The 27,990-nt window shown below is 43.7% G+C and overlaps 2 protein-coding genes across 11 annotated transcripts; one reads left to right on the top strand and one right to left on the bottom strand.

Moving 5' to 3' along the window:
* Positions 1-30: 30 nt before the first annotated feature.
* Positions 31-26,043, bottom strand: LOC124030750 (inositol polyphosphate 1-phosphatase-like). Of its 7 annotated transcripts, XM_046341968.1 has the most exons (10): positions 25,954-26,043; positions 25,036-25,148; positions 24,469-24,523; positions 17,548-17,838; positions 11,042-11,114; positions 10,564-10,785; positions 10,343-10,403; positions 9,948-10,154; positions 3,612-3,780; positions 31-3,229 (listed from the first exon to the last, which is right to left on the bottom strand). In XM_046341968.1, the coding sequence occupies exons 6-10, from the start codon at positions 10,765-10,767 to the stop codon at positions 2,725-2,727; spliced, it is 1,146 nt and encodes a 381-aa protein (XP_046197924.1). In that variant the 5' UTR covers positions 10,768-10,785; positions 11,042-11,114; positions 17,548-17,838; positions 24,469-24,523; positions 25,036-25,148; positions 25,954-26,043; the 3' UTR covers positions 31-2,724. The 7 variants fall into 7 exon arrangements, with proteins under 7 accessions (XP_046197924.1, XP_046197921.1, XP_046197914.1 ...); XM_046341965.1 differs by lacking the exon at positions 24,469-24,523; XM_046341958.1 differs by lacking the exon at positions 24,469-24,523 and having other exon boundaries at positions 17,740-17,838.
* Positions 25,343-27,966, top strand: LOC124030804 (protein SYS1 homolog). 4 transcript variants are annotated; one of them, XM_046342002.1, is made up of 4 exons: positions 25,343-25,506; positions 25,961-26,161; positions 26,254-26,321; positions 26,572-27,966. In XM_046342002.1, the coding sequence occupies exons 2-4, from the start codon at positions 26,000-26,002 to the stop codon at positions 26,777-26,779; spliced, it is 438 nt and encodes a 145-aa protein (XP_046197958.1). In that variant the 5' UTR covers positions 25,343-25,506; positions 25,961-25,999; the 3' UTR covers positions 26,780-27,966. The 4 variants fall into 4 exon arrangements, with proteins under 4 accessions (XP_046197958.1, XP_046197954.1, XP_046197948.1 ...); XM_046341998.1 differs by having other exon boundaries at positions 25,345-25,421; positions 26,585-27,741; XM_046341992.1 differs by having other exon boundaries at positions 25,347-25,672; positions 26,585-27,741.
* Positions 27,967-27,990: the final 24 nt, after the last annotated feature.

The following is a 27,990-nucleotide window of genomic DNA, read 5'->3' as shown; positions in this document are numbered from 1 at the left end:
GTAGTAAAGTTGATTTCAGATGGATGGATGAATGGATTTCAGATGGATGAATGGACAATGTTTGTTTTGTGAGTTATGTGGATTAAATTCCATCTTTAAGTTCCGACTCTCACAAGACAGGTGAATGCTGGATAATTCCAATGGAGCAGAAACCAGGGGACCTGTCTAGAAGCATCGTGTTGTTCCCGTGGCTCAAGAGAATGTCAAGATGCAATCCGCCCCAAATTGCATCTTGACACCCTTTAAGATTGGAGGTGACTGAACTTCCATTGAGAACACAATGACTAGCAGTGTACAATAGTTATCAGAGATTAGTCTTTGGCAGATACTTACCAACAGTTTAAAGGTTGATTGAATGACAGAGGAGCTGAATATCAAGACTAACAGTCCTACCACCACTTTTTATTTCAAAGAAAAGCTACCACTGCCCTCTTTTGCCCCTTTCTCATTAGTCAGTATTCTCCAGATTGAAGAGGGATAGTATTCAGATCTCTAACAATCTGCCTGTACTCATTATGGCATATCATTGTGTTTTTCCTGTGGAGATACAGTATTGGAAATAAATGTGGTGAAAGTTGATCAACTAATTCCTTTTATAAGCCACAGGTCTAGGTTCCAGTGAAGGAGATAAAACATTCAAACGTTAATAGGTCTGATTCCATATTTATCGATAACCCCAGAGTAGGAGCGCTGATCTAGGTTCAGGCCTTTCCATGTAATCTTATTCATTAGGATCAAAAAGGCTAAATTGATCCTAGATTAGTACTCCTACTCTAAGACGCTTTATGAATATGTGCCCTGCCCAGGTATCGGTTCCATTTTACCTTTTTGATTTGTGTTATTCTGTGGATGTTGGGAGATGGGTTGTAGCTTTGATTTAAAGGGCCTAGGTCCCTTGTTGCGCATGTTTATTTGTTCTCCTTGAAGTGAAAAATGTTTTCAGTGCAATTGTCCACTTGCTTTTTATTTTTTTATGGAGGTATTAGAGGTTTAATTTAACCTGTTTTAGTCTGAATTGTCAATACTGTCAGATTGTTAGATACCCTAGTTGACTTGAGAATGTATGGCTTAAGTAGCAGTCTAAAGCGGCAAGTCAACTAAGGGCTCCCAATGTGGAAGAAGAGCCAAAATCGCAGATTATAATTTGTTCTTGAGATATTTTTAAACAGTATATGCAAAAACAAATATTGCAAAAAAATCAGACAATCATCAGGGTTAAATGTGCGGGGCACTTGCATTTTTTTCTGTTTTTTGGGTAGGAAAGTGAGTTTGCTGGCAAGAGTTTATTACAATTGTGAAACATCAGTGTTAAGTTGATTTTGTCTGGATTTCATAGTAAAGTTGATTTCAGATGGATGAATGGACTTTCATTGTTTTGTAGATTGAATTCCGTCTTCAAATTCTGATTCACAAGGCAGGAGAATGCTGGATAATTCCAATGGAGTAGAAACCAGGGGACCTGCTAATGGCACTTCTGGAGCACACTCATGAAATGGCGTTTTACAATACACAAATTTTAAACATACAGTAGATCAAACCAGTCTTTATACACAAGTGGTCCACAACACAGACCTGAGTGGTTGTCATGCTTTTCTGGTGGAAGACCATAGACAGCCATATTTAGTAATGACAACCACTTTGGACCGCATCCCAATAGATGCTTGGGTGTGCCAATGAAGTGGTGCAAGTAATAGTTGTGGAAAATAATGAAACATGAATCTCCACACCACCTCCTTGGTACAGGACAGGTGGACTTATGTTGAACAAACATAATCATGTAACTATTTTTATTCTATAAATGGAGTACCTGACTAGGTTTAAATAACCCTGAATTCTGCTACATCTCAATAGATCCACTAACCTGGCCATGTGACAGTTCCCCTCCTTTCCTTAAAGGGGTTTAATCCTTCATTTACAGTAAATGAACACTATCCCCCGTTTCATTGTTGATTGCTGCACCTCGTGTTTTTCCATCCTCTGCTCTGATTTATCCTAAATCGTACAGCTGGAGCTATGGAAACAGTGTAAAATGCACCTCTTTTCCATAAAAGGCCTTTTCTGGGCTGCTGCGGATTCCCAGAAGCCAGTTTATTTGAGTCCTCTCTGCTCTCACACACCATTAGTGCTTCTGTCAAGGGGGGACACTTGGGATATTTACTATGTATCCCTGTCCCACTATACCACAACTTCAACTAGGCCGTCAAGTAATATTCAGGTAAGTCCAACAGAGATCCTTAACCAATCAAAAGCAGGGTTATAGCCATGTGCCACATTTTGGTATGACTGAGACAAAAAGCATGTTTCAGCTACGCAGTGTGTGCTACTGTTCCCTGAACCATGCTTGTTCCCATTCATACCAGTCTCTCGATTCTGATTATCTTGCATTGGAATAAGTTTTACTTAAACAGCACCCAGGTCTTTCCTGAAGTTAGATTTGTTTGCCACTAACAAACTTCCTGTCAATGAGAAAACCAGTAACTGTAGAAGTTAGAGGCAGCTTAATCCTTTACGAAACACCTTTAACATACCAGCTACTGTAGATAGTTGAACCATTTTACATTCCTTACTATATATTTACATGTGCATATACATCTAGCTTTTACAAAATAACTGACAGCATAGATTTTTTTTAAAACAACTCCTCCAAAAATTGACATATTAAGCAGCATGTATAAGCAATGATACTGCTACTTGTGCCCTTCACCATAATCAATGCCTCTTCCTTTAAAACTTGCCTTTCAGTTCCCCAATAACCCTATGAAGCATTTGACAGTCTAGGTAGGCCACCAGGCCCCCCTGGTTGGCCCAGCGTTCTGCCCCAGGGCTCTCTGAGTGGGATTGGTGGTAGGTCAGTTCCCCCTGGTCATGGTGCCCCCCCTCACAGTGGCTGAAGCGGAGGCACTCTTTAAGGTCCAGCATCCCCCCACCCAGTGCAAGGAGCAGGGCATGGGGGCCGCAGGAGTCCCACTTGAAGGTGCTGCCCTCTGAGAGAACGTAGATGTCAGCTAGGCCCAGGATCACACACAGGATCTTGTATCCGGCCCCCGAGGCATACATCAGCCTGTCAGGCCCACACAGAGGGGCCAAGGCCTCCTTCACCGCCTGCTTCTCACTGGAGCTCAGCACCACCGATAGTCCTGGACACTCCGCAGGTCTTTCTTTAGGTCGGAGCACCGAGCAGGCTTTGACACTCCCACATGACACTCCCCAGAAATGCTTCCCCTTCCAGCTGCAACAAATATGCACATCACATCAACCAAATGTCATTAAAGGAAGCTTAGATGGTGAGGTCTGAGCATTAATAAGTATGTTATTTCTGTGTTAACTCTATTTAAATTGTGGATTGAAAATAGTAATTCCAAATGAAAATACCTTTTCCAATACTTAACTTGAAAGAAATTGGTAATTTAATCAACAACTTAAATAGCATTGACCCTAACCCTGGTGTCAAAATGATTGCTGTTCTGGTTCTAGAGTAAAATCCAATTGTTTTTGTCACAAGCTTTGTAAACAACCGGTGTAGACTAACAGTGAAATGCTTAAACACAAGCCCTTCTCAACAATTCAGAGAGAAAGAAAATAGATAAATAATAGAAAAGTAAGAGTCTCACCCTGTTGGGTCTTTGTGGTTGAAGGGCTGGTTTATGACCCCTATGACAGGTTCCCCAGTGGCGCGGAGGTATACCCCGATCAGGACCAGGGCACACTGCAGACCTGAAGGACAGAGACAGCCCTCCTCCACCACCTCCTCACGACCCTCAATGTACTGGCTAGTGGCATCTGAACGAAAACCAAACACATAGAAACAACATACTTTTGTATATATAGTGTATGTGGACATCCATTCAAATGAGTGGATTCGGTGATAAGTGTACAGGGATGCAAACTAAGAGGAGTGGGGGTTGGATCCCCACTGGCTGCAAACAAACGAGTGATGCGCGTTTGGAACAATTCTGGCTGTATCTAAGGCTCAGCCAATCGTCCACATAGCAAACAGAATGCAGCGCAGCAAGCAGCTGAAGGAAGAAGAGACAATGTGCTAGTTACAGCATCAGCGCGCCGCTCTGGAAAGGCAGCTTGCCAGTCAGAGCAGTGTGTCCCCTGAACCGTAAGAAAGAGGTAATGTTAGGTGAGAAGCCTGACCAAGGAGACAGGGGTGAGAAGGTGATGAAGCATACTTCATGAGCTGTAACCGAAGAACTACTAACAGTTGGAAAGTTTGAGGTACGGGAGAAAGTGGTGGAACAAGACTTAGCATTGTTAAGTATCTTGCTAGCTGGATCGAATTCTCAGTTAGCTAGCCAGAGAAATGTTGAGCAACATTAGCCGACTTACAGTGCCTTGCGAAAGTATTCGGCCCCCTTGAACTTTGCGACCTTTTGCCACATTTCAGGCTTCAAACATAAAGATATAAAACTGTCTTTTTTTGTGAAGAATCATCAACAAGTGAGACACAATTATGAAGTGGAACGACATTTATTGGATATTTCAAACTTATTTAACAAATCAAAAACTGAAAAAGTGGGCGTGCAAAATTATTCAGCCCCTTTACTTTCAGCGCAGCAAACTCTCCAGAAGTTCAGTGAGGATCTCTGAATGATCCAATGTTGACATAGGTGACTAATGATGATAAATACAATCCACCTGTGTGTAATCAAGTCTCCATATAAATGCACCTGCACTGTGATAGTCTAAGAGGTCCGTTAAAAGCGCAGAGAGCATCATGAAGAACAAGGAACACACCAGGCAGGTCCGAGATACTGTTTTGAAGAAGTTTAAAGCCGGATTTGGATACAAAAATATTTCCCAAGCTTTAAACATCCCAAGGAGCACTGTGCAAGCGATAATATTGAAATGGAAGGAGTATCAGACCACTGCAAATCTACCAAGACCTGGCCGTCCCTCTAAACTTTCAGCTCATACAAGGAGAAGACTGATCAGAGATGCAGCCAAGAGGCCCATGATCACTCTGGATGAACTGCAGAGATCTACAGCCGAGGTGGGAGACTCTGTCCATAGGACAACAATCAGTCGTATATTTCACAAATCTGGCCTTTATGGAAGAGTGGCAAGAAGAAAGCCATTTCTTAAAGATATCCATAAAAAATGTTGTTTAAAGTTTGCCACAAGCCACCTGGGAGACACACCAAACATGTGGATGAAGGTGCTGTTAGTGCTGTTATTGTGAAGTGGACAAGTCTAGGAGCAACGACGGCTCAGCTGCGAAGTGGTAGACCACACAAGTTCACAGAACGGGACAGCCGCGTGCTGAAGCGTGTACAAATCATCTGTCCTCGGTTGCAACACTCACTACACAGTTCCAAACTGCCTCTGGAAGCAACGTCAGCACAATAACTGTTCGTCGGGAGCTTCATGAAATGGATTTCCATGGCCGTGCAGCCGCACACAAGCCTAAGATCACCATGCACAATGCCAAGCGTCGGCTGGAGGGGTGTAAAGCTCACCGCCATTGGACTCTGGAACAATGGAAACGCATTCTCTGGAGTGATGAATCACACTTCACCATCTGGCCATCTAGTTTGTCGAGATTGGTGTGGAAGAACTTGACTGGCATACACAGAGCCCTGACCTCAACTCCATTGAGATTAGTTGGAACGCCGACTGTCCGTCAGGCTTAATCGCACAACATCAGTGCCCGACCTCCGTAATGCTCTTGTGGATGAATGGAAGCAAGTCCCCGAAGCAATGTTCCAACTAGAGGTCGACCGATTAATCGGAATGGCCGATTTAATTAGGGCCGATTTCAAGATTTTATAACAATCAGAAATCGGTATTTTTGGGCACTGATTTGCCTATTTTATTTTATTTTTTATATATTCTTTTACACCTTTTATTTAATCTTTATTTAACTAGGCAAGTCAGTTAAGGATACATTCTTATTTTCAATGACGGCCTAGGAACGGTTGGTTAATTGCCTTGTTCAGGTGCAGAACGACAGATTTTCACCTTGTCAGCTCGGGGGATCCAATCTTGCAACCTTAACTAGTCCAACGCAATAACGACCTGCCTCTTTCTCGTTGCACTCCACAAGGAGGCTGCCTGTTATGCGAATGCAGTAAGCCAAGGTAAGTTGCTAGCTAGCATTAAACTTCTCATAAAAAACAATCAATCATAATCACTAGTTATAACTACACATGGTTGATGATATTACTAGATATTATCTAGCGTGTCCTTCGTTGCATATAATTTGCCTGAGCATACATAAATATTCCCATACAGATGGGAATATTGACGAATACGCTGATTTGATGTGCGAGTTCATTAGAACGTGCGTCGAAGATGTCGTTCCCATAGCAACGATAAAAACATTCCCTAACCAGAAACCGTGGATTGATGGCAGCATTCGCGTGAAACTGAAAGCGCGAACCACTGCTTTTAATCAGGGCAAGGTGTCTGGCAACATGACTGAATACAAACAGTGCAGCTATTCCCTCCGTAAGGCTATTAAACAAGCTAAGCGTCAGTACAGAGACAAAGTGGAATCTCAATTCAATGGCTCAGACATAAGAGGCATGTGGCAGGGTCTACAGTCAATCACGGACTACAAGATGAAATCCAGCCCAGTCACGGACCAGGATGTCTTGCTCCCAGGCAGACTAAATAACTTTTTGCCCGCTTTGAGGACAATACAGTGCCACTGACACGGCCTGCAACGGAAACATGCGGTCTCTCCTTCACTGCAGCCGAGGTGAGTAAGACATTTAAACGTGTTAACCCTCGCAAGGCTGCAGGCCCAGACGGCATCCCCAGCCGCGCCCTCAGAGCATGCGCAGACCAGCTGGCCGGTATGTTTACGGACATATTCAATCAATCCCTATACCAGTCTGCTGTTCCCACATGCTTCAAGAGGGCCACCATTGTTCCTGTTCCCAAGAAAGCTAAGGTAACTGAGCTAAACGACTACCGCCCGTAGCACTCACTTCCGTCATCATGAAGTGCTTTGAGAGACTAGTCAAGGACCATATCACCTCCACCCTACCTGACACCCTAGACCCACTCCAATTTGCTTACCGCCCAAATAGGTCCACAGACGATGCAATCTCAACCACACTGCACACTGCCCTAACCCACCTGGACAAGAGGAATACCTATGTGAGAATGCTGTTCATCGACTACAGCTCGGCATTCAACACCATAGTACCCTCCAAGCTCGTCATCAAGCTCGAGACCCTGGGTCTCGACCCCGCCCTGTGCAACTGGGTACTGGACTTCCTGACGGGCCGCCCCCAGGTGGTGAGGGTAGGCAACAACATCTCCTCCCCGCTGATCCTCAACACGGGGGCCCCACAAGGGTGCGTTCTGAGCCCTCTCCTGTACTCCCTGTTCACCCACGACTACGTGGCCACGCACGCCTCCAACTCAATCATCAAGTTTGCGGACGACACAACAGTGGTAGGCTTGATTACCAACAACGACGAGACGGCCTACAGGGAGGAGGTGAGGGCCCTCGGAGTGTGGTGTCAGGAAAATAACCTCACACTCAACGTCAACAAAACTAAGGAGATGATTGTGGACTTTAGGAAACAGCAGAGGGAACACCCCCCCTATCCACATCGATGGAACAGTAGTGGAGAGGGTAGCTAGTTTTAAGTTCCTCGGCATACACATCACAGACAAACTGAATTGGTCCACTCACACTGACAGCGTCGTGAAGAAGGCGCAGCAGCGCCTATTCAACCTCAGGAGGCTGAAGAAATTCGGCTTGTCACCAAAAGCACTCACAAACTTCTACAGATGCACAATCGAGAGCATCCTGGCGGGCTGTATCACCGCCTGGTACGGCAACTGCTCCGCCCTCAACCGTAAGGCTCTCCAGAGGGTAGTGAGGACTGCACAACGCATCACCGGGGGCAAACTACCTGCCCTCCAGGACACCTACACCACCCGTTGTTACAGGAAGGCCATAAAGATCATCAAGGACATCAACCACCCGAACCACTGCCTGTTCACCCCGCTATCATCCAGAAGGCGAGGTCAGTACAGGTGCATCAAAGCTGGGACCGAGAGACTGAAAAACAGCTTCTATCTCAAGGCCATCAGACTGTTAAACAGCCACCACTAACACTGAGTGGCTGCTGCCAACACACTGTCATTGACACTGACCCAACTCCAGCCATTTTAATAATGGGAATTGATGGGAAATGATGTAAATATATCACTAGCCACTTTAAACAATGCTACCTTATATAATGTTACTTACCCTACATTATTCATCTCATATGCATATGTATATACTGTACTCTACATCATCGACTGCATCCTTATGTAACACATGTATCACTAGCCACTTTAACTATGCCACTTTGTTTACTTTGTCTACACACTCATCTCATATGTATATACTGTACTCGATACCATCTACTGTATGCTGCTCTGTACCATCACTCATTCATATATCCTTATGTACATGTTCCTTATCCCCTTACACTGTGTATAAGACAGTAGTTTTGGAATTGTTAGTTAGATTACTTGTTGGTTATCACTGCATTGTCGGAACTAGAAGCACAAGCATTTCGCTACACTCGCATTAACATCTGCTAACCATGTGTATGTGACAAATACAATTTGATTTGATTTGAAGTATCTGACTGAGCGGTGGTAGGCAGAAGCAGGCGCGTTATTCATTCATTCAAACAGCACTTTCGTGAGTTTTGCCAGCAGCTCTTCGTTGTGCGTCAAGCATTGCGCTGTTTATGACTTCAAGCCTATCAACTCCCGAGATATGGCTCGTGTAACCGAAGTGAAATGGCTAGCTAGTTAGCACACGCTAATTGTGTTGCGTGCGCTAATCGTTGTGTTGCTGGTTCGGGCCCAGGGAGGAGCGAGGAGAGGGACTGAAGCTATACTGTTACACTGGCAATACTAAAGTGCCTATAAGAACATTCAATAGTCAAAGGTTAATGAAATACAAATGGTATAGAGAGAAATAGTCCTATATTTCCTATAATAACTACAACCTAAAACCTAAAACTTCTTACCTGGGAACCACCAGCTTTCATATGTTCTCATGTTCTGAGCAAGGAACTTACACCTTAGCTTTCTTACATGGCACATATTTTACATGGAGCATATTGCTCTTTTACTTTCTTCAACACTTTGTTTTTGCATTATTTAAACCAAATTGAACATGTTTCATTATTTACTTGAGGCTAAATTGATTTTATTTATGTATTATATTAAGCTAAAATAATTGTTCATTCAATATTGTTGTAATTGTCATTATTACAAATAAATAAATAAAAAAATCAGCCGATTAATCGGTATCTGCTTCTATGGTCCTCCAATAATCGCTATCGGCGTTGAAAAAATCATAATCGGTCGACCTCTAGTTCCAACATCTAGTGGCAAGCCTTCCTAGAAGAGCGGAGGCTGTTATAGCAGCAAAGAGGGGACCAACTACATATTAATGCTCATGAATTTGGAATGAGATGTTCGACAAGCAGGTGTCCACCGTTTATGATTTTTCAACGCCGATACCAATTATTATTTTTATTATTATTTAGTTTAAAAAAAATGTTTTGTAATAATGACAATTACAACAACACTGAATGAACACTTATTTGAACTTAATATAATACATCAAAATTAATTTAGCCTCAAATAAACAATGAAACATGTTCAATGTAGTTTAAATAATGCAAAAACAAAGTGTTGGGCACATTTTGTTACTTTGTGCTGTCATTTTGGACCGGAATAAAGTGTGCCTGTTCACTACACTCTGCTCTCCTGCACCTGACTTCGCCTCCAATACACACTCCTAACACAAGGACAAATCTCTGCCCTGGAATTTGTGTAGTATTTACGCCACACAATAAGTGGATCTGCTCAGTGCTCACACATCCCTTCTAACATTATCCATAATATCATTCCAAGTATGTCTACAAAGACAACAAATCGGGTTTAAAAAAAAAATGGTCAGGTATTACCGATGGGGTCAATCCAGATGCTCAGGTCAGAGGGGCTGAGGGGTATGTGGAGGTTGTCTGTGCTCGTGTCTGAGAGTGTGAGCGTAGCGTCCTGGTGGATGGCGCACGCCATGAGAGTCGCCGCCATCTGGTCCCCATCCAGCACCGTGACCAGCAACGCGGCCGTCTCCTTCTCTGTCCCACACACTGTGACTATCACAATCTCACCTGGGACGCACGCATGAACAAACTCACAGAGCCAACAGGTAGTCGACAAGTCCAGCGTTATTCAAAAATTAGATGGCAGAGTGGAATTGTTGCTCTTATCTATCTGTGTAGTAAGTAACACTTATTACCCAAGTAGCTGTATGTGTTTCATAGTAATAATAGTCATTGTGGATGCTGTTTCTACTAACCTAGTCCATTTTCAAACTTGTTAGACTCCTCTCCTTGTATATGATCAATCATTTTGGGAAACTAAGGTAAAACAGGATAAAACCAGTGGAGGGGTTAGGGTTGCCATAAACATTTGATTATACTAGAGGGATATGCCACAAATCCTTCAGAGGGATGCCTGGATTTCAGACATGAAACAATCCTCATCATGATAACATGAGAAGTGTTTTGGTTCCTGTACCTGAGCTCCAACATCATGGCAGATCATCTCTTGGATTACCATATTGGCTAGCGTCTTGAAGTCCTGGACAAACTTCTTGTTCTTGTCCACCCCAGTCTTCTCCTGGACCAGCAGCTGGAAGAGAGGGGCCTCCTGCCTGCACACGCGGGCCACGTTGGCCGCCTTCTCTGCCACACGCAGCAGCAGCTTCAGCAGATCAGCCATACCTAACTGACACCTGACCTGAGAGGGTTAACACATTAAATATCTATGTGTAGGCTAGAGGGGCCTTAGATATGGGGTCAGAGTTTCTGGAAGAGGGTGTTTTCCAAAAAAAACATGTGCCACGGCGTGGCTGAACTGAGGGGTTACAATTATTATTATTATTTTTTTGCCACAGCATAGTAGTGGGCCATAGCTTCTCTCAATGGGGAAAGGATCTTGAAGATGTCAAAGATGAACTATGTAGGGGTTATAATGAAGGAATTGACTGAATTACCTGAGGTTGTCTACTCTGGGTCCACACCTAATTATAGCCTCTCAAATGATGAAACCAGGACATCTCTACGTGACTGCAAAGGAAAAGAATGAGCCCATTTAATAAGAAATAACCTAACCTGTTTAATGAAGCCATGCACTCTATCCACATGAAAACTGTATCCACATACAAAAACTTCAAAGAGGTCCAGTAGCCTAAAACTGATCTTTCTGGTTCCTCCTCACTGCTTTAAGTCAAAACAATCTATGGCTTTTCGGCACGTTGAGGCAGCTGTGTGGTTGCCCCATTGTGTATTTTTGTACAGCCAGTGTTTCTCTGGTTATGGCCCTGCTAACAAATTCTTTGGAGACAAACAATTCAAGAGTTAAACTGATTACAATCTTCTAGAGTGCACAGTCAAGAATAGGCTACTAACACAGAGAACACCAGTTTACTAACACAAAGAACTGCAAAAGTTTCCAGTAAGTATCAAGAATGGTCCACCACCAAAAGGAAGGAAGCATTGGAGTCAACATGGGCCAGCATCCCTGTGGAATGCTTTCAACACCTTGTAGTCCATGCCCTGACGAATTGAGGCAATTCTGGGGTTCTTCATGTTTAATACACTCACTGTAAATGCGAAATAATTTCAATTGTAATTGTGTCGCCAGTCACTCAGTAATGTCTTACCTCCATCCACAGTGCATTCAGAAAGTATTCAGACCCCTTGACTTTTTTCACATGTTCTTACATTACAGCCTTATTCTAAAATGGGCTCAATAGGTTGGATGTGGGAGCATCGCTGCACAGCTATTTTCAGGTCTCCCCAGAGACTCCATCCTAGCTGGAGGGGTGCTCTCATCTTATCTGCCAACATAGACAGGGCTCTAACTCCTCTAGCTCCACAATGAAATAGGGTGCAGGCCAGGCAGCAGGCTATTAGCCAGCCTGCCAGCATAGTGGAGTCTGCCACTAGCATAGTTAGTGTAGTCAGCTCAGCTATCACCATTGAGACCGTGTCTGTGCCTCGACCTGGGTTGGGCAAAACTAAACATGGCGGTGTTCGCCTTAGCAATCTCACTAGGATAAAGACCACCTCCATTCCTGTCATTACTGAAAGAGATCATGATACCTCACATCTCAAAATAGGGCTACTTAATGTTAGATCCCTTACTTCAAAGGCAATTATAGTCAATGAACTAATCACTGATCATAATCTTGATGTGATTGGCCTGACTGAAACATGGCTTAAGCCTGATGAATTTACTGTGTTAAATGAGGCCTCACCTCCTGGCTACACTAGTGACCATATCCCCGTGCATCCCGCAAAGGCGGAGGTGTTGCTAACATTTACGATAGCAAATTTCAATTTACAAAAAAAAGACGTTTTCGTCTTTTGAGCTTCTAGTCATGAAATCTATGCAGCCTACTCAATCACTTTTTATAGCTACTGTTTACAGGCCTCCTGGGCCATATACAGCGTTTCTCACTGAGTTCCCTGAATTCCTATCAGACCTTGTAGTCATTGCAGATAATATTCTAATCTTTGGTGACTTTAATATTCACATGGAAAAGTCCACAGACCCACTCCAAAAGGCTTTTGGAGCCATCATCGACTCAGTGGGTTTTGTCCAACATGTCTCTGGACCCACTCACTCTCACAGTCATACGCTGGACCTAGTTTTGTCCCATGGAATAAATGTTGTGGATCTTAATGTTTTTCCTCATAATCCTGGACTATCAGACCACCATTTTATTACGTTTGCAATTGCAACAAATAATCTGCTCAGACCCCAACCAAGGAACATCAAAAGTCGTGCTATAAATTCACAGACAACACAAAGATTCCTTGATGCCCTTCCAGACTCCCTCTGCCTACCCAAGGACGCCAGAGGACAAAAATCCGTTAACCACCTAACTGAGGATCTCAATTTAACCTTGCGCAATACCCTAGATGCAGTTGCACCCTAAAAACTAAAAAAATGTCTCATAAGAAACTAGCTCCATGGTACACAGAAAATACCCGAGCTCTGAAGCAAGCTTCCAGAAAATTGGAACGGAAATGGCGCCACACCAAACTGGAAGTCTTCCGACTAGCTTGGAAGGATGGTACCGTGCAGTACCGAAGAGCCCTTACTGCTGCTCGATCGTCCTATTTTTCTAACTTAATTGAGGAAAATAAGAACAATCCGAAATTCCTTTTTGATACTGTGGCAAAGCTAACTAAAAAGCAGCATTCCCCAAGAGAGGATGACTTGCACTTTAGCAGTGATAAATTCATGAACTTCTTTGAGGAAAAGATTATGATTATTAGAAAGCAAATTACGGACTCCTCTTTAAACCTGCGTATTCCTCCAAACCTCAGTTGTCCTGAGTCTGCACAACTCTGCCAGGACCTAGGATCAAGAGAGACGCTCAAGTGTTTTAGTACTATATCTCTTGACACAATGATGAAAATAATCATGGCCTCTAAACCTTCAAGCTGTATACTGGACCCTATTCCAACTAAACTACTGAAAGAGCTGCTTCCTGTGCTTGGCCCTCCTATGTTGAACATAATAAACGGCTCTCTATCCACTGGATGTGTACCAAACTCACTAAAAGTGGCAGTAATAAAGCCTCTCTTGAAAAAGCCAAACCTTGACCCAGAAAATATAAAAAACTATCGGCCTATATCGAATCTTCCATTCCTCTCAAAGATTTTAGAGAAGGCTGTTGCGCAGCAACTCACTGCCTTCCTGAAGACAAACAATGTATACGAAATGCTTCAGTCTGGTTTTAGACCCCATCATAGCACTGAGACGGCACTTGTGAAGGTGGTAAATGACATTTTGATGGCATCGGACCGAGGCTCTGCATCTGTCCTCGTGCTCCTAGACCTTAGTGCTGCTTTTGATACCATCGATCACCACATTCTTTTGGAGAGATTGGAAACCCAAATTGGTCTACACGGACATGTTCTGGCCTGGTTTAGGTCTTATCTGTCGGAAAGATATCAGTTTGTCTCTGTGAATGGTTTGTCCTCTGACAAATCAACTGTACATTTCGGTGTTCCTCAAGGTTCTGTTTTAGGACCACTATTGTTTTCACTATATATTTTACCTCTTGGGGATGTTATTCGAAAACATAATGTAAACTTTCACTGCTATGCGGATGACACACAGCTGTACATTTCAATGAAACATGGTGAAGCACCAAAATTGCCCTCGCTAGAAGCATGTGTTTCAGACATAAGGAAGTGGATGGCTGCAAACTTTCTACTATTAAACTCGGACAAAACAGAGATGCTTGTTCTAGGTCCCAAGAAACAAAGAGATCTTCTGTTGAATCTGACAATTAATCTTAATGGTTGTACAGTCGTCTCAAATAAAACTGTGAAGGACCTCGGCGTTACTCTGGACCCTGATCTCTCTTTTGAAGAACATATCAAGACCATTTCGAGGACAGCTTTTTTCCATCTACGTAACATTGCAAAAATCAGAAACTTTCTGTCCAAAAATGATGCAGAAAAATTAATCCATGCTTTTGTCACTTCTAGGTTAGACTACTGCAATGCTCTATTTTCCGGCTACCCGGATAAAGCACTAAATAAACTTCAGTTAGTGCTAAATACGGCTGCTAGAATCCTGACTAGAACCAAAAAATTTGATCATATTACTCCAGTGCTAGCCTCTCTACACTGGCTTCCTGTCAAAGCAAGGGCTGATTTCAAGGTTTTACTGCTAACCTACAAAGCATTACATGGGCTTGCTCCTACCTACCTCTCTGATTTGGTCCTGCCGTACATACCTATACGTACGCTACGGTCACAAGACGCAGGCCTCCTAATTGTCCCTAGAATTTCTAAGCAAACAGCTGGAGGCAGGGCTTTCTCCTATAGAGCTCCATTTTTATGGAACGGTCTGCCTACCCATGTCAGAGACGCAAACTCGGTCTCAACCTTTAAGTCTTTACTGAAGACTCATCTCTTCAGTGGGTCATATGATTGAGTGTAGTCTGGCCCAGGAGTGGGAAGGTGAACGGAAAGGCTCTGGAGCAACGAACCGCCCTTGCTGTCTCTGCCTGGCCGGTTCCCCGTTTTCCACTGGGATTCTCTGCCTCTAACCCTGTTACGGGGCTGAGTCACTGGCTTGCTGGGGCTCTCTCGTGCCGTCCCTGGGGGATGCGTCACCTGGGTGGGTTGATTCACTGTTGTGGTCGGCCTGTCTGGGTTCCCCCCCACCCCTTGGGTTGTACCGTGTCGGAGATCTTTGTGGGCTATACTCGGCCTTGTCTCAGGATGGTAAGTTGGTGGTTGAAGATTTCCCTCTAGTGGTGTGGGGGCTGTGCTTTGGCAAAGTGGGTGGGGTTATATCCTTCCTGTTTGGCCCTGTCCGGGGGTGTCCTCGGATGGGGCCACAGTGTCTCCTGACCCCTCCTGTCTCAGCCTCCAGTATTTATGCTGCAGTAGTTTATGTGTCGGGGGGCTAGGGTCAGTTTGTTTATCTGGAGTACTTCTCCTGTCCTATTCGGTGTCCTGTGTAAATCTAAGTGTGCGTTCTCTAATTCTCTCCTTCTCTCTTTCTTTCTCTCTCTCGGAGGACCTGAGCCCTAGAACCATGCCCCAGGACTACCTGACATGATGACTCCTTGCTGTCCCCAGTCCACCTGGCCATGCTGCTGCTCCAGTTTCAACTGGCCTGGGCCCTAGGACCATGTCCCAGGACTACCTGACATGAGGACTCCTTGCTGTCCCCAGTCCACCTGGCCATGCTCCTGCTCCAGTTTCAACTGTTCTGCCTTACTATTATTCAACCATGCTGGTCATTTATGAACATTTGAACATCTTGGCCACGTTCTGTTATAATCTCCACCTGGCACAGCCAGAAGAGGACTGGCCACCCCACATATGCTCTCTCTAATTCTCTCTTTCTTTCTCTCTCTCGGAGGACCTGAGCCCTAGGACCGTGCCCCAGGACTACCTGACATGATGGCTCCTTGCTGTCCCCAGTCCATCTGACTGTGCTGCTGCTCCAGTTTCAACTGTTCTGCCTTATTATTATTTGACCATGCTGGTCATTTATGAACATTTGAACATCTTGGTCATGTTCTGTTATAATCTCTACCCGGCACAGCCAGAAGAGGACTGGCCACCCCACATAGCCCGGTTCCTCTCTAGGTTTCTTCCTAGGTTTTGGCCTTTCTAGGGAGTTTTTCCTAGCCACCGTGCTTTTACACCTGCATTGTTTGCTGTTTGGGGTTTTAGGCTGGGTTTCTGTACAGCACTTTGAGATATCAGCTGATGTACGAAGGGCTATATAAATAAATTTGATTTGATTTGATTTAGATGTTAGATCGGGTTCAAGTCCGGGCTCTGGCTGGGCCACTCAAGGACATTCAGAGACTTATCCCAAAGCCACTCCTACATTGTCTTGGCTGTGTACCTAGGGTCATTGTCCTGTTGGAAGGTATACGTTTGCCCCAGTCTAAGGTCCTAAGCAGGTTTTCATCAAGGATCTCTCTGTACTTTGCTCCATTCACTTTCCCTCGATCCTGACTAGTCTCCTAGTCTCTGCCTCTGAAAAACATCCCCACAGCATGATGCTGCCACCTCCATGCTTCACCGTAGGGATGGTGACAGGTTTCCTCCAGACGTGAAGCTTGGCATTCAGGCCAAAGAGTTCAATCTTGGTTTCATCAGACCAGAGAACCTTGTTTCTCATGGTCTGAGTCTAGGTGCCTTTTGGCAAACTCCATGCCGGCTGTCATGTGCCTTTTACAGAGGAGTGGCTTCCGTCTGGTCACTCTAACATAAAGGCCTGATTGGTGGAGTGCTGCAGAGATTGTTGTCCTTCTGGAAGCTTCTCCCATCTCCACAGAGGAACTCTGGAGCTCTGTCAGAGTGACCATTGGATTCTTGGTCACCTCCCTGACCAAGGCCCTTCTCCCACGATTGCTCAGTTTGGCCAGGCAGCCAGCCAGCTTGCTCTATGAAGTCTCTTGGTGGGTCCAATCTTCTTCCATTTAAGAATAACGAATGCCACTGTGTTCTTGGGGACCTTCAATGATGCATAAATGTTTTGATACTCTTCCCCAGATCTGTGCCTCGACACAATCTTGTCTTGGAGGTCTATGGCCAATTCCTTCGACCTCATGGCTTGGTTTTTTGCTCTGACATGCACTGTCAACTGTGGGACCTTATATAGACAGGCGTGTGCCTTTCCAAATCATGTCCAATCAATTGATTTTACCACAGGTGAACTCCAATCAATTTGTAGAAATCTCAAGGATGATCAATGGAAACAGGATGCACTTGAGCTCAATTTTGAGTCTCATGCAAAAGCTCTGAATACTTATGTAAATAATGTTTTTAAATTTTTTTTAATACATTTGCAAACATGTTTTCATTTAGTCATTATATGGAATTGTGTTTAGATCACGGGGAAAACATTGAATGTAATCAATTTGAGTATACGGCTGTAACAAAACAAAATGTGGAAAAGGTCAAGGGGTCTGAATACTTTCCGAATATACTGTTGGCTACTTACTGTATGTGCGCATATTTCACGCAGCTGTAGTTCTTTGGCCTGTCACGATCACTGCAGATGTTTCCTGTGTCAATGCACACAGGGTGGGGATTTCCCGAATGGGCGTGAAGCCGTGTAGGCTAGTCTACAATCGGCCACAAAAACGAATGCACTATGGGCAAAACTCCAATGTAGGGGATCTGAATTCCTTACTTCAGGGAAGGGGTTGCCTTTTGTTTGATTACGTCGGTGCAGATGTTGCGTTTGGGAAGGGCGGACGAGGTGATTTTCCGCAGCTCGTGAAGGCTTTTCCTGCGCAGACGAGGGTGGAGTTTAGAATGTAGTGCTTACTGTAGCCTACCAGTGGATAGTTCTGTGCTGCTACAATGTAACCTAATTTAGCATGAGTAAAAGTTTCTGAATTTGAACATCAACACTTCTGGACCCGTCTACGGCGTCCACTCCTGATTATTTTCTACAACATATAATTCATTATTCTACATCCCCAATATTTTTTATCTACATAGAAAGGTAAAAGTACTGGACAAAAGTTATGCAACACAACATTTAGAAGTCTGGGAGAAGAATAATCATTGCATCAATTCTAAATGCTCAATCCTAGGTTAATGCTTAATCCAAGATAAAGGTGACCTATGGAGCAACTTGGTCAAACGTTTCGGGTAGCCTTCCACAAGCTTCCCACAATAATTTTGGTGAATTTTCCCGACAGAGCAGGTGTAACGGAGTCAGGTTTGTAGGCCTCCTTGCTCACACACGCTTTTTCAGTTCTGCCCACAAATTTCACCACTGTATTTTAAGAATGTGAAATGTCAGAATAATAGTAGAGAGAATGATTTTGTTCAGCTTTATTTTCTTTCATCACATTCCCAGTGGGTCAGAAGTTTACATACGCTCAATTAGTAGTTGGTAGCACTGCCTTTAAATTGTTTAACTTGAGTCAAACGTTTTGGGTCGCCTTCCAGATGCTTCCCACAATAAGTTGGGTGAATTTTGGCCCATTCCTCCTGACAGAGCAGGTGTAACTGAGTCATGTTTGTAGGCCTCCTTGCTCACACACAGTTTTTCAGTTCTGCCCACACATTTTCTATAGGATTGAGGTCAGGGCTTTGTGATGGCCACTCCAATACCTTGACTTTGTTATCCTTAAGCCATTTTGCCACAACTTTGGATGTATGCTTGGGGTCATTGTCCATTGGAAGACCCATTTGCGACCAAGCTTTAATTTCCTGACTGTCTTGAGATGTTTCGTCAATATAGCCACGTAAGTTTTAGATGCACTATTGTTAAGTGACTGTCCCACTGGATGTCATAAGGTGAATGCACCAATTTGTAAGTCGCTCTGGATAAGAGCATCTGCTAAATGACTTAAATGTAAATGTAAATGTAATTTTCCATCCTCGTGATGCCATCTATTTTGTGAAGTGCACCAGTCCCTCCTGCAGCAAAGCACCCCCACAACATGATGCTGCCACCCCCATGCTTCACGGTTGGGATGGTGTTCTTCGGCTTGCAAGCATCAACCTTTTTCCTCCAAACATAACGATGGTCATTATGGCCAAACACTTCTATTCTGTTCTACGGCTAAATAGTTCTCTATTTTTGTTTCATTAGACCAGAGGCCATTTCTCCAAAAAGTACGATCTTTGTCCCCATGTGCAGTTGCAAATTGTAGTCTGTCTTTTTTATGGCGGTTTTGGAGCAGTGGCTTCTTCCTTGCTGAGCTGCCTTTCAGGTTATGTCTATATAGGACTTGTTTTACTGTGGATACAGATACTTTTGTACCCGTTTACTCCAGCATCTTCACAAGGTCCTTTGCTGTTGTTCTGGGATTGAGTTGCACTTTTCGCACCAATGTACGTTCATCTCTAAGAGACAGAACGCGTCTCCTTCCTGAGCAGTATGACGGCTGCTTGGTCCCATGGTGTTTATACTTACGTACTATTGTTTGTACAGACAAACGTGGTACATTCAGGCGTTTGGAAATTCCTTGGATTTCCCCATGATGTCAAGCAAAGAGGCACTGGGTTTGAAGGTAGACCTTGAAATATATCCACAGGTACACCTCCAATTGACTCAAATGTCAATTAGCCTATCAGAAGTTTCTAAACCCATGACATAATATTCAGGAAATGTTTAAACTGTTGAAAGGCACAATCAAAGTAGTTCATGTAAACTTCTGACCCACTGGAATTGTGATACAGTGAATTGTAAGGGAAATAATCTGTCTGTAAACAATTGTTGGAAAAATTACTTTTGTCATGCACAAAGTAGATTCCCTAACCGACTTGGCAAAACTTTAGTTTGTTAACAAGAAATTTGTGGAGTGGTTGAAAAACGAGTTTTAATGACTCCAACTTAAGTGTATGTAAACTTCCGACTTCAACTGTATATGTCAACATTCCATCTTCAAAATGACCATTCTATGGATTACATTTCAATGAAATCCCCCAAATCATGGTATTTTTTTTGTTCTAGCTTTGTGAGGAATCACCCAATATATACATAGTTTTATCATGTTGTTATACTATCCCTTTTAAAAATCTTTATATTGACTTCTTTGAATAATAGCAGTTTTATTCCCTGTTCCAACCTCAGACCCCCTCTCTCCAGGTGCAGGCTCCAAAACAATCCCATGGGCTCACAGCCCACATAGGAACTCCATACAGACACATCTGTGGTCACTGTGAGAAGAGGGTTAGGGGAGGGAGAGAGAGAGCATAAATAGAGAGATGGGAGAGAGTGTGTGACTTGCTGGGGTTCCGTCTTTTGTCATGCAACCCCATTGACCATCAGGGTTCCAAGTAGGTGCTGGCTCAGCAATCCGAAGGTTAACCCTGTTACAACGGTACAGTGATCCATTCACGTCGACCAAGTAGGAGCGTGGTTTCACTTTCTGTACACAGGATCAGAGTCTCCAGAGGCCCGTTCGGTCCACTGGAGGTGGCTTCATTCGCACCGTTTCACCCACCTTGAGCTCAGGTAAGTCTTTTGTTGATTTGTCGTAGATGAACTTGGAGACCTAGTCTTCTGTGACGTAGCTTCACCAGCACGTCTGTCACCACACATGGCTCCAGAAGAGTGCTGGTTACTGGCAGAGCTGCTTTTAAGCGCCGTGCCATGAGGCGCTGGGCCAGGCTGCTATCCATGCCTTCTGTCGGGGTATTGCGCCACTGCAGGATTGCTTTCCAGGCATCTTTGCCCTCAGAGCTTTTTTGCAGAGGTTCTTTGCGATTTTGACTGCGGACTCCGCCTTCCCATTAGCTTTTGGGTGTCGTGGTGATGAAGTGACGTGCTCAAATTCCATTCTGCAGCACATTTTCAGAACTCAACTCCTGAGAATTGGGGTCCATTGTCAGAAATTACCCTATCTGGCTGGCCATAGCGGGCAAACTGAGCCTTGCATCGTTTGATCGTTGTGTCTGCTGAGAGGTCGGGGAGGGGGTCAATCTCCCAGAAGTCTGAGAAATTATCGACTACCAGCAGAAAGTCTTTGCCACTGTGCTGGAAGAGATCTAGACTTACTATCTGCCAGGGACACATCGGTAGCTCGTGGGACATCATCGTCTCTCTCTGTTGCTCAATGGCATATTCATTGTGATTGTGCTTTTACTGACATAGTCTTTGATTTCACTCTGCATTACTGGCCAATACAGTGTGTCACGTGCTTGTCTGTAACAGGCCTCACCTCCTATGTGACTTGAATGCACGCACGCCAATAGTCCTTCTCTATCTGGGTATAGTTCTGCTCTGTTGGGGTGAGTGCCCTAGAGGCGAATGCCACAGGCTGGCCCTCCTGCATGAGGCAACAGCTAAGTCCATATTGGCTTGAGTCACTCTGAATCGTGACAGGTTTTGACACATCGTAGTATCGCAGTATAGGTGTCTGGATGACCAGTTGTTTTATTTCCCTCACCGCTGCGTCATGTTTTGGGAGCCAATGCCAGATGGTGTCCTTGTCCATGAGCCTACTTAGTGGCTCACACACTTCAGAGAGCCGCGGTAGGAACTTGGCCAGGTAGGTGACGAATCCGACAAAGTGCTGCACTCCCTTCACGTCAGATGGGTGGGACATTTCCAAGACAGCCTTCACTTTTTCAGGATCCACCTTCAATCCGGTGGAGGACAAGATGTGCCCATGAAAGCGGACCTCTGGCACTTTAAACTGAAGCTTTTTTATGCTTAGCCTTAGTTTGACCTGTCTGCATCTGACCATCAGGGCCAGCAGCTTGGCGTCATGGTCACATTCTGCCTCCTCATCACTGTCCCCACAGCCCACAACGAGGATGTCATCTGCTATGGGTTCCACTCCACTGAGTCCCATCAACAGCTCATGCGGTTTCCGCCGATACACCTCTGGAGCCACGGAGCCACCAAACGGAAGCTTCAACCACCTCTTCCTGCCCCAGGGTGTCCAAAAGGTTGTCATGTAGCTGCTGGGCTCGTTGAGCACTGCAGGAAGGCATCTCTGGCATCCACAAGCGTGAAGACTCTGGCCTTTGGGAGCTTGTAAAGAACATCCTCCAACGTGGGCATAGTGTAATGTGAACGTCGGAGAGCCCGGTTGAGGTGTTTAGGATCAATGCATATCCGTAGCTTGTCTTGTTTCTTGACGATAACCATATTACTTATCCAGTCTGTAGGCTCGGTGACGGATATGTGGCCATCTGCTTCGTGTTTGTCAAGCTGAGCCTTCGTAGCTGCTTTCATGGCCACTGGTACATTGCGGGGTGCACACTTAAGACAGGCTGGATTGCTGCGTCCAACTCAAAGTGGACTTTGTCGGGAACTGACTCGACCGGTGCGTTGAAGACATCATGGTAATTGCTTAGGAGTGTCTCCTTGCTCAGGGGCCCAGCCTAGACTTTGTCTATAATGTTAATATCAGCTGGAATGGTGAAGTTAATAAGCCCAAGGCGCTTGCATGTAGAACCTGACAGTAATGGCTGTTGACTAGCCTCAACTATTTCTAACTCAAGGGTGTGTTTCTGGCCACGTAAAACACACTGTCACAAACAGGCCTAAACAGGTCATGAACTGGCCTGAATATAGTTTCAGCTTGGTGCTACTCTGTGTGAGTTTGTCTCTGGGTGCGAGCCTCCTTATATCTTTGAGGCTCATAACGTTACATGTGGCCCCTGAATGTAGCTGGCATTGCTGTGGTTTATTATTAAGTAGCAGAGTGACAACCACTTTTCTCCTTTTGCCCTCACTGCCCCTATGCACTCGCTAGCATATACATCCTCTGTGCTGTTGTTCCCTTAATCTGTGTTTGTTTCAATGGAGTGCACTTTTACCCTCCTTTCTCTTGCTTTTCATGCAGGCCCTTGCGAAGTGATTAGCTGTACCACAGGATTTGCATATTTTTCCATAGGCTGGGCAGTGTTCTTTTCCTCATCCATGAGAAATGCCACAATATCGGCATGTATTGGGTTGTCTACAGCAGAGTTGGCTGTAGTATTAGCATTAGCTGTGGCAAAGGGGAATTTCTTTACTGGCTGCCTGAATGTAGCATTGACATTGTCCATATGTTGCCTTTCTAGCTCCATGGACCTTATCAGTATATCAGTAAGCTCTGCTGCACGGCATGTCTCCACTGCCAAGGCCAGCGTCAGGGCACGTTCTCTCAGCAAAACGTGTGCGGGTGCCCTCATCAGTTATGCCAAGCACAATCTTATCTCTGATAAGTTCATCTCTTTAAAGCACCATAGTCACATGTAGCTGCCTTTTCCTTTAGCCTAGTGACAGAGCTGTCAATGGACTGCCCGTCCTCCAGTTTGCAACAACCGAAAACATAACGCTCGTAGATGACGTTATTTGCTGGCTTAACGTAATGTTCAAGAGCATCAAGAATAGCTGCAGCGTTACCTTGCTGTGCTGCTGTTAGGTTCAGGTTGTGTTTGTATACGTGTCGGCATTCAGTTCCCATTATAGTGCTCAAAGTGGCAGCCACTACCTCATCGTCCCATTGCTAGCGCATAGTCCTCCCATTCACCTATAAACGTATCCCAGTTCGTGCTCCAATCCCCGCTGAGCTTCATAACGGCGGGAGGGGGAATGTTCGCTGCCACGTCTAACCGGTGCTAACAACACTGAAGCTAACTACCAAACTCACTCTAGCTAAGGCCAATTCCGGCGAAGTTTTACTCAAATAAGGATTTTTTGTTTTTGTAAACCAGAACAGCTGGCTCTAACTTACGGAAAGCATGGTTAGTTATCCGACTCTGACACCATGTTTGAATGTTAAATGACGAAACAGAGGCATTAGTAACCAGTCTTGTTCAGTACATTGCAATCCATCCGGGTATCTCAAGCACACCGGTAAAACACTGGAATTGCAGTAATTAACATTTACCAACAGATGGCATCACTGTGCCATTTTACACCCATAACAGTACCCTGTTTGAAAAGCGAAAATTGATAAATTAAATATAGTCGATGTCTTTTTCTTTATTGCGAAGCTACACCACCCACTCTGAAAAATAAACTCCCTATTTTAATTTCCAAATGGATCTTGTCACCTTACCGTAGCAGCCTAGTATTAAAGTAATGTGAGGTCAGTCTATTCCTGACAATATTTCTTCTAGACCTAAAAAATGGTCTCCTGATGTGATTTAAGCATTAACAATGACCCAGAACATCCAATTTCATTGTTTATCTATGAACAAATGTAATATTGACAGTGAAAAACAAACTAAATCTAAAGCCAGGATTTCTTTTACTGATAAAACATAGTTTGGGATAATATCAAACTGAAGAATTTGGGAGAAAAAAACAAACACTTTATAGGCCCCCCTTTAGAGTTTATTAACCATTATTTTACCAGGTATATTGATATAAAACATTGACAGAAGGGTTGCAGGGAAGAGAAGAATGTGCCTATTTGAAAGGTAGAAAAAAATTAGTAGCTCACTCGCTACTTACATTTTTTTTTAAAGTAGCTCTCATGCTAGAAAAGGTTGTAGACCCCTGGAATAGCCTGTAATGCATATGTGCAGTGATGCATAGGATTAGTAACAGCTGTAATTCTTACCACCTAATCTTGTAATGGGATTATGCTGAGACTGATTTGTCACTTTAAAATGTATGTACAAAAAACATTGATTTCAAAGTTTAACAAACCATACAACTCTATGCACAGTGACTACTTTGAACAATTGACACAGTAAATAAATAAAAACATTTACTGGAAAAACTGCAGATGCAAAGTTTGATAAACATTTTATCTGCACAGTTTTTCCTGGAAATGTGTTTTTGTACAACTTTCAGTGGAAATTGTTAAAAGTGGTCCTTATGCACAGAGTTGTATGGTTTGTTAAACTTTGACATCAATGGTTTTTGTATGGTATACATTTTAAAATTAAACATCTGAATCTCAGCGTAAAGTCTTTACCATGGGATTGCCCACTTGCCTGAGAGAGAAGTGAGCAAAGCATTTAGGGACTGGTAATTGTTTAAGAACATTTATATTGCATTGTATTTTATACCTACCTCCTATTTTTCATATGCACGGCTGTTGGCAAAGTCTTGACTGCTTGCAAATTTTTCTTGGTCGTCCACCTGGCCAGGCAAACTTGCAGGGCCCATTCAGTGAAGAATGGGCCCTGCAACAACAACAACAAAAAGTTTCAGAAGAATGAACTACTATTACTGCAACTTCGTAACACCAGACGTATTAATTTCGGCACCCAAAATCAGTGAAATAACATTTTTATTAAAGATGTTCATTTTTTCAAAAAGCCGGATATTCCTTCCCATTCCAGATACATTATTTTATTTTGAAATTAATGTATTAGAGGTTAATCACTTCCGGGTCAAATTTGGCGGCGTTGTTGTTTTCATATTTCTGTTATTCGTCATCAGCTCCACGTTATCTGGTAGATTTATCGTGGCATTTCATGTGTTTTACTTTTGGATATCTCACTACCAACCACCCCAATTCGATATTGATTATCAGCTAAAGTAGGCTACAGTTTGTAAACTCAATAACAATCACTGCTGCTAACAAGTTAATAGCTAGCTAAAGTTACCAGCTAGGTAGCTATGTCACCAAGCAGTTGTTGACATAGCTCGCTAGCTACCAAGCTAATCCAATTAGCTAATGTCGGCCAGCTATCAAACATTTAAGGTAGCTAGATTTTTTCAAACGAGGACATGTAAAACACGAGTTTGGTTGTAACGTTAGCTAATTGGCTAAATTAAATTAGCTATGTCACATAGCTAGATAACTACTGTAAGAAGTAGGCCTAGCAACGTTGTTAGATATATAGCCAGCTAACTATCTTGAATAATGCGTGTAACAGAACAGCTTATAGCTAACGTTAGGTTATAATGTACTAACTCAACTATAATGGACCTTTGAAATGTCTACAATTTCATTTCAGGTTTTGATTCACTGACACTCCCTACTTTTCAGCTGTTCGGCGGTCCCTGTGTTCCCTCCTAAAGCTTTGGAATGGGCAGTCATTTCCGCAGTTACATCTGGGACCCGGTCCTCATTTTGTCTCAGATTGTGTTGATGCAATGCATCTACTACAGCTTCCTGGGTTTGTGGCTGGCTGTTGTGGACAGTCTTGTACAAACCAACAGATCACTGGACCAGATCTTCAGTTATGAGGTGAGTCTTTGTGAAATGTTTCCTACATTTTCCTAATTTTTGTCTGTTGAGTTGACAGTAGACTGATTCACAACATGGCTCAATGCTTGCAGGTTCTTGGATTTGCAACAATGCAGGGCAGACTCTCAATGATGGCGTTCATCTTGAACTCACTGACCTGGTAAGTTAATGGGCCGACTTCGAGTGCTGCATGTTCCCTCAACACTTTGGTATGAAGAAGTCTAGTCATATACCATGGATGAAAGGCTGGTTTGTTATGAGGTCAATAATCTTTGATGCTTTATAGTAGATGACAATCTTAACGTTTGGTAAACTTGGCCTAACTACGAGCTATGAATCAAAGACTATCATAACATTTACACACACACACACACGTCAGTAGAATGACCAACCTGTTTTGTCGCATGTTGTCTGTTTCGTCAGTGCCCTGGGCCTGTTGTTCTTTATCCGCCGAGGGAAGCAGTGTCTGGACTTCACTATCACCGTGCACTTCTTCCACATGATAGGCTGTTGGCTCTACAATGCCCACCTCCCGGCGGCCCTGTCCTGGTGGCTGGTCAACGTGGCCTGCATGGCTCTGATGGCGGTGATTGGAGAGTACCTATGCATGCGGACTGAGCTCAGGGCCATCCCAGTCAACAGTGGACCCAAGTCTAACCTTTGACTGCTGACCACCTGACCTGACCCCACTCTGTGACTCTGGCTCATTCACTGTGAACTGTTCACTGACAGTATTCTGCCCAGTATGATGTAGGGTATGACATTTGTGCCCAAAGACTTGGTGGGACTGGGATGTCAGCTGCTATAACGCAGTAGTTGGATCTAGAGACAGAGATGCTCCAAGTTGGAACATTGCACACCTCTCAATAGATTCAAGGACTTGGAAATTAACTGAAATGGTGCTGGTTGCTGTATTTATTTGTAAACATATACTACCTGTCTAACAGTGAATGCTAACTTTTTCCTCGACCCACTAAGATATCACTTGCTTTGAGACAGTTCGAAGCAGAGTTTAGTTTGTCCTACAAAGAGCTTAATGGTTTCATGATTTGATTAAATAATGATGATATCACATGATTGTGGCAAAATGATTGTCATGCACATGCTTTCGGTTATGTCCTTTCCAGTTGAGAAAAATAAAAACGATAACAAACTAGTCATACATGTAAACAACAGATCACCACGTTGGAATTATATTTTATTCCTCATTATAGTTTGTGAGCTTGAGGGGTGAAAGGAATCGGCAATGCTCATCCATACGTCAACATTATGAAGTTAACATGACAACGCTATAGGAGCAGCAAGTATCTGATAATTATCGCTTAGCATGATCATAGTGTTGTGTGTGTACAAGATGTGATGCTGTGGAGAGCAGATGGCTCCTCTGGGGATGGTCTGTCAGCCACCAGATGTGTTCTGACAAGATGCTGTCACTGTGTGTGTGCCTGACTGTGCTCGATGGTGCAGTGACTGCCATCTATGGTCAAATTATACGTAAACCTATTTTAGAAAGCATGCTTAGTACTCCTGGTTCTCTGCTGATTTTCAATGCACTTTCTCTTTCCTTCTCATATCCTATTTGTCAAAAATGATTTTCAGACTATGTCTGGACCATACACATTTTTATATCATTCTAAACTTTGTGTGAGATCTCAGAGGTTTTACTTGAATTGCGGTAGAAATCTGGACTATGCAGTGAGATCTTTCTACACCTCACCTGTTAATGTTTTTTCCGCTGGCATTGCTGCTGTGGTTTTTATATAACTACGGTATTGAACTCTTGATAATAAGTGGGACCATTTGGTGTCTTAAGACCAAATCTTTTTATT

The sequence above is a fragment of the Oncorhynchus gorbuscha genome, linkage group LG03 (genome assembly GCF_021184085.1).
Source record: "Oncorhynchus gorbuscha isolate QuinsamMale2020 ecotype Even-year linkage group LG03, OgorEven_v1.0, whole genome shotgun sequence".
NCBI lineage: Eukaryota > Metazoa > Chordata > Actinopteri > Salmoniformes > Salmonidae > Oncorhynchus > Oncorhynchus gorbuscha.
The sequence above is the reverse complement of the archived record's forward strand: the minus strand, read 5'-3'. Positions and strand labels throughout refer to the sequence as shown.

What these genes read in the sequence shown, in the direction of transcription:
- LOC124030804 (XM_046341998.1), top strand. Translation starts at nt 26,000, where the DNA reads ATGGGCAGTCATTTCCGCAGTTACATCTGGGACCCGGTCCTCATTTTG. An exon ending in ACCAGATCTTCAGTTATGAG is followed by an intron (nt 26,162 to 26,253) that starts GTGAGTCTTTGT and finishes CAATGCTTGCAG; the next exon opens with GTTCTTGGATTTGCAACAAT. An exon ending in ATCTTGAACTCACTGACCTG is followed by an intron (nt 26,322 to 26,584) that starts GTAAGTTAATGG and finishes CTGTTTCGTCAG; the next exon opens with TGCCCTGGGCCTGTTGTTCT.
- LOC124030750 (XM_046341968.1), bottom strand. Translation starts at nt 10,767, where the DNA reads ATGGCTGATCTGCTGAAGCTGCTGCTGCGTGTGGCAGAGAAGGCGGCC. An exon ending in CAAGTTTGAAAATGGACTAG is followed by an intron (nt 10,155 to 10,342) that starts GTTAGTAGAAAC and finishes CGTGCGTCCCAG; the next exon opens with GTGAGATTGTGATAGTCACA. An exon ending in AACCACAAAGACCCAACAGG is followed by an intron (nt 3,230 to 3,611) that starts GTGAGACTCTTA and finishes TATTTGTTGCAG; the next exon opens with CTGGAAGGGGAAGCATTTCT.